This window comes from Mesitornis unicolor, unplaced genomic scaffold (assembly GCF_000695765.1).
Source record: "Mesitornis unicolor isolate BGI_N332 unplaced genomic scaffold, ASM69576v1 scaffold4264, whole genome shotgun sequence".
In the NCBI taxonomy this organism is placed as follows: Eukaryota; Metazoa; Chordata; class Aves; order Mesitornithiformes; family Mesitornithidae; genus Mesitornis; species Mesitornis unicolor.
This window is the reverse complement of record NW_010181922.1, coordinates 17,718-23,516: the sequence shown is the minus strand read 5'-3', so window position 1 is coordinate 23,516 and position 5,799 is coordinate 17,718. Positions and strand designations below refer to the sequence as shown.

The 5,799-nt window shown below is 54.5% G+C and overlaps 2 protein-coding genes across 2 annotated transcripts in view; one reads left to right on the top strand and one right to left on the bottom strand.

Annotated features, from left to right (window-relative positions):
• Positions 1-435, top strand: part of FAT2 (FAT atypical cadherin 2) — a 58,172-nt gene extending 57,737 nt beyond the window's left edge. The window contains exon 25 of the mRNA XM_010183577.1: positions 50-435. Coding sequence (XP_010181879.1) covers positions 50-435 — 386 coding nt within the window. The remainder of the gene's footprint in view (positions 1-49) is intronic.
• Positions 436-2,772: 2,337 nt separating this feature from the next.
• SLC36A1 (solute carrier family 36 (proton/amino acid symporter), member 1) overlaps positions 2,773-5,799 on the bottom strand; it is a 17,804-nt gene continuing 14,777 nt past the window's right edge. The window contains exon 11 of the mRNA XM_010183576.1: positions 2,773-2,802. Within this exon, the coding sequence (XP_010181878.1) occupies positions 2,773-2,802 (30 nt within the window). The remainder of the gene's footprint in view (positions 2,803-5,799) is intronic.

Sequence of the window (5,799 nt, the reverse complement as noted above, 5' to 3'; positions counted from 1 at the left end):
CCCCCCCCCCCCCCCCCCCCCCCCCCCCCCCCTCCACTGGCGGACGCAGAGCCGGTTGCTCTTTACGGGGGCTTTCCCTTCCCACTGGACCAGAGCAACAAGCGGGCCCCCATCCCGCCCCGCTACAGCAACCAGAACCTGGAGGACTTCTTGCCACTCAACCCTGTGGACATGGGAGCCTCCCAGTGCCAGAATGAATACACGGCCATCAGCTACTACCCAGCCCAGCTGGTGCAGGGCGAGGGCATCCCGTACCAGCCCGACCCCAGCTACAAGCGGGTCAGCATGCGCCTGAGCGTGGCCCAGCCCTCCTACGCAGACTGCGAGGTGGGCCACCAGCCCAGCATCCGAGCCCAGCCCCTGCCGCCCCCCAACTACGAGGGCTCCGACATGGTGGAGAGTGACTATGGGAGCTGTGAGGAGGTGATGTTTTAACAGGGGACTTGTCTTCACGATGAGAAGCACATCTCCATGCAGAACAGCGTGCAGGGGGCTGGCATGTGCCACCGAAGGGAGGCTTACTTGTCCCATCCCCCCATTTGTGACATCTTCCCCTGCACGGTTGGGGTGTAATTTGGCTGGATCTTTCCCCCTGCTGCCCTCCATGATGCTCCTGCTGCAAATGGAGGGGAAATGCTCCAGACACTGCCAGGACACAGAGGATGCTCTGGGGATCCAGTGACTCACCTGCTTCCTTGCAAGAGGACTTCCTCCAACACCGCGCAGGACCGCAGCATGCCACCTCCTCCCACCCCAGGCTCCCTGGCCACAGGGATGAGGAGGAGGAGGGGGGAGGAGGACAAGCACTGCAGGCATGGCAGCAGTTGTGGTGCAGAAGGTGCAAAAGGATTAGTGATTGCCCCAGGGGGGATAGCAGAGGCTCCTTGCTCCACCTCTGGCTCCCAGGGCTTGCACTGAGCCAACAGTTTGCCCAGTGGAATGGATCAGCTGGGGCAAACCTTCTTTTACATCTGCTCCCTCATGCAGGGAGAGAGATGAGGGAATGTAGCTGATCCCATCAACACATCCCTCACTTGGCCAACAGAAGTCCAAGAAAAAAAAAAGGCCAAAAAAAAGTGCATTTCTGTAGAAAAACCAAGCAACAAGTTTTGTTGCACCAGGAACCACCCACAGACTCAAATCAGTGCAGCCAGCAGCAACGCAAGACCCCTGCCCAGCCAGCCTGCGCTCATGGGACTACAGGAGAACTTGCCCCAAGGATGCGAGCATGGATATGTCCCCATGGTTGTTGTGGTTTTCAGCAGTACATGGTCCTTCCACCCAGCCGGGGCTCCCCGGTACACCCCAGACAGACTGGCCAGCACTGCAGGGCATCTCCTGCCCAAAATGGGGCACCAAGGCTGCTGAGCGTGGGTTGGCCTGTATGTCCTTGTGCTTGGGGATGTATTGTTTCTTCATGAGAGGTTTTCTTTGGTTGGTTGGTTGATGTAAGTTTTTTGTTGTTGATTTTTGGAAAGTATTAAAAGAGTTTGGATTTTTTTACTATTATGATTTTACCTGTAAAATAAATTTTCCCTTGTAAATAGGACATCCCTGCCTAGCTCCAGCCAAAGGCAGCCCAAGGAATAACAGCTTAATTCAGACACCAGCACCTCCAGCCTCTGGAACCTTCAAGGAATTACCAAGACAGCAAATTCAATGCACTCTGGAGGATCCCATAAGGGCCAGAGGAAGGAGGCAGACACACAGCAGCCTGCCTTTCTTCAGGAAGGCACAAGCCTTCCATCTCTGTTAGCTCAGGAGCAAAAGGGTTGAAGGGACCCAATCCAAGCCCTGCCTTGATTCCCATCCCCAACCAAACACACTTAGGAAAACAGAAATTCAGGAAAATCCACCAGCACAGCACATACCGTGCCGCTCCAAACCTAGAGTCAAACCACACATTTATGTTGCCCCAGCATCTCAGGCTACAAATCCTCCCACCAGCTCCATGTCCCAAGCCAGAGACTCACCCCACTCCCCGAAATACCCCAGTGGTACCCCAGCATCCTACCTGCTGGCTAGAGAGGGGGTCACCACACAAAGACTGAGAAGGGGACAGCACAACAGCCTCTCTCCTGGCTGAACTGCCAGCCACAGGACCAGCATCACCTGGCAGGGCCAGACCTCCCAAGCCAGCATCCTCAGCCCACCACAGCTGGGCTTAAACTCAAATTAAAGCCAGGGGAGGGAGCACTTGGCTGCACTTGTGCAGGTCTCCAACCCAGCTTTCCTCTGCTGGAACAGACTTGTAAGCTTTGCAGTTCCCTGTGGCTGTTTTTGATAAAACTCTAACACAGCCAGGTCCCACAGCAGGCTCGTGCCTTGTGTGCTGACGGGATGCTCTCAAGAGTAGGTTGCCCTCCCCGGGCTTGCTGGGGAGCAGTGTTTTGTGGTGGCCAAAGGAAGATATGGGGTTCACCTGCTCTGCCCCAGTTTTCTGCTTATAAACCCCAGCTTGTGCCTTAGCTCTCCAGCACTTTCAGCAGAGCGGGAGGGCAAAAGCCCTGGCACAAGCAGTGTCTCAGAAGGGACCCAGCCCTGCTGCTAGCTCAGGGTGCGGGCAGGTTTCCGATGGGGGACCACATTGTCACCCTGCCGCTTCCCCCCCTTGCTTCAAGAATGCCACAACATGCACCACTTTTTCCCATTAGATGAACCCAAATTGTGCTTCCCAGCATCAGAGGCAGCACAAACTGCAGTGATGATATTTTCCTTTAGATCTTTTTTAACTCCCTGAGGTCTCCTTGGCTGGCACCCACAATCTTCTGTCTAGAAGAGGATGCTTTGCTGGTGCGACACCTGGGAAGGGACAACCTCAGCAAAGCCATGGAATGGGTGCACCCCTGCAACACTCAAGCTGTGGAAGGAAGGCCGTGGATCCAGCCATGGTGACTCTTCATGGTCAGAAATACCCTGACCACCAGCAGCTGCCTGAGCTCAGCCGCTCCTCCTGCCCTGGGGTGCAGGTGTCCTCAGTTCCACCCCCCCAGGGACCACAGTCCCCATCAGTTCCTGCACTTTAAGGAGACTTTTCTGCCACAGCTTCAAGAGATTAACTTTTTTTAGCACTGCTTTCCCAAACAGCCCTGCTAATGACACACCACAATGGCATGAATTATTCAGCAGCGAGCTGCAGCGATGCACGGCACCCACCATCCCCGAGCAAGGCCTGGCTTTTGCTCCTTTGATCTCTTGGGCGGATCAGCAGCAGCTCAGCATCCACACCACCACCATCAGCAGCACATGCCAGGCTCTTTTTTCAGCTGCAGCCCCACTTTCAGCATAAAGCTGGCTGCTGGGGCCTAAGACATGGACAAGAAGCCAATGTGCAGCTTTGGTGGGGCAGACAAGAGAGCCAAGCCCAGTGAGGCCATAAAGGCTCTGCCCACAGCCTACTTGCAAAAATGCATTTGGAAGAAAAATTGTCATTTTCAGAGCAGTAAAGCTGAAACACTTTTATTTTAAACCCTCAGCAGAGAGGGGAGTCTCATACATTGCTGTGAGGGTGGGAAAAGCACCAGGTCTGACCCCGGCTGCCTGCTCTCCCATGGATGCTCCCTCCTCCCCAAGCCCTTCCACTTGGGTGGTATTTGCAAAAAGAAAGAAAACAACAGGGGGGAAAAAAAGGGAAAACAAAACAAAACAAAGAGATAATCCCCAAAGTTGTAGCGTGTCCCCTAGCACTAATGCCACATCACTGCTTCATTCAGCACAGCAGGGCCCCCCTTGGAGCTGCTCCACGCCTGGCCCTGGTCATGCTAGGTAGATTTACATCTGCTTGTGGAAGAGAAACCCCCATCTCACAGGTCCACAGCCTTTTCAGGTAAAAAATAGATCATATTTACTGATTAAAGTAAGATACATGATTCAGGTGCAGCACCAGCTCTCCTGCTGGGCAGCTACACACGCTGTATGCTGACAATAGCCATAGGCACGAGACAGGTACATTGATCGTTTCTGTATTTACACAATTTCCTTGGTTACAGAGCAGCCTATGATACACACGTGTCCAGTTTTCATGTCCATCAGGTCCTGTGTTGATCCCTCCTGGGTCAGCAGAGCCCCTCGCACCCCATGTTGAAGCAGCACAGCCGGTCTCATCTCCAAACACCCTCTGCTCACCCAGCAAGAAGTGAAGAACCGCAATAAATGGTTTAATGCTGCTGTGATATCTCCGTCTCCTTGGAAATGAGGTCTTCACTGCTTCACTTCACTGCAAAGTGAGTTCAGATGCTAGAAGCCCCATGAGAAAATCCACCGATGCCCAGTGCCGGGCTGGGGACATGCTCTGGCACACAGCTGTCCCCCCAAAACACACTCAGCCTTCTCATGGGGTACCAACAGAGCTGGGGCAAGCATCAGATGCCCCCTGTTCCTCCCAGCATGCTGAGGGTGACATTTCTGCACCCAAACGCAACCCCCAAAGGTCACACTGGGGTCAGCACACAGCCATGGACGTAAATATTGCACTTTTCCCATCCGCAGCGTGTCATGGAGCCCCCTCTTAGCCCCAGGTGTTTGCTCTTTACCCCCACGGGGTCCTCCAGATGGAGGATGTGACTTAAAGCTTTGCTCTGCTCATGACCAAGCGATGCGTGAGCATGCTAAAATCTTCACCAGCACTCAGACGAGAGCCAGCAAAGGTCACGCAGTGCAAGACACTGAAACACCACACATCAAGTAAGCAGGGACACTGCTCTGCACAGCCTTCTCCCAGAATAGGGCCAAACATTGAAATTAACCCCAATATCCTCCACTGAAGTTGCCAACACAGCACACCAGTGCTGCATTCATGCTCCTGTCCCACCACCACCAGGACACAAGGATAACAGCCCTCCAAAGGAAGCTGCTGTGCTGCCAGCATTTGGGAGATGCCACATTAACACGGAGGAGTTTGGCCCAGACACAGGGTTACAGAGGGGTGGCTCAACCAAAACCTTTTCGCACTGCTAGGAAAAGACATCCCATGGAGGATGCATTTGCTCTCTTGTCTTAAAAAGAAATCCAGCAGAAAGGCAAGGATGTACTCTAGGGAGGAAGCTGGGCTCACAGAGGAAGGAAAGCAGCAGCACAGCAGGGACCGTCCCCCCAGGCATGCACCAGCCACACCACAAGCAGCGACAGGAGCACAGGGAGAAGTGTCAGAGCTGCCCCTACCAGGAGATGGGAGCTGGGGCAGAGGCAGAGGATGCCACCAGGGAGGGAGCGGGATCAGGAGAGGAAGGGTAAAAAAAAATAAAATAGAAATATTATCGGGTTTTTGTGTGTTATCCGACATTCAGTAACGGCCTGCAGATGCAGCCAGAGCGTGCCGGGGCCAGCTCGGGCACTGTAAACAAAGCAATGTATGTTTGTGGCGTGCGGTGATGTCCAAGGACACCTCATCCTGCACAGGAAGAGGGCTCCCAGCTGAAGGCGACCGGCTCAGACCCTCATTACGGCAGAGCACATTTGCTCTCCGCACACCTCAGTTCTCTAATGCTTCCAAGAGCCACACATTAGGTATGTGCGCTAGATGGGGAAAAAATGAGTGTCGCTACTGAAAGCACGGGCCAGGGCTCAGCAAACCCTCCTGGGCCAGGGAGGTGCAGTGCCCGGTGCCCAGCTCAGTCCCTGAGGGGGTTGGAAATGGAGCCAGAGCACATCCAGAGCCAAAGCCCGTGTCCAGGGATCCCACCATGGGAGAGCTGGGCAGCCCTGGGGTACTCCACACCTCGGCTCTACCCCCATCCCTCCAGGGCCAGGGTGAGGAGGCAGCTGCACGCTCTCCAACCTGAGCTGAGGTTTCTCTGTTGC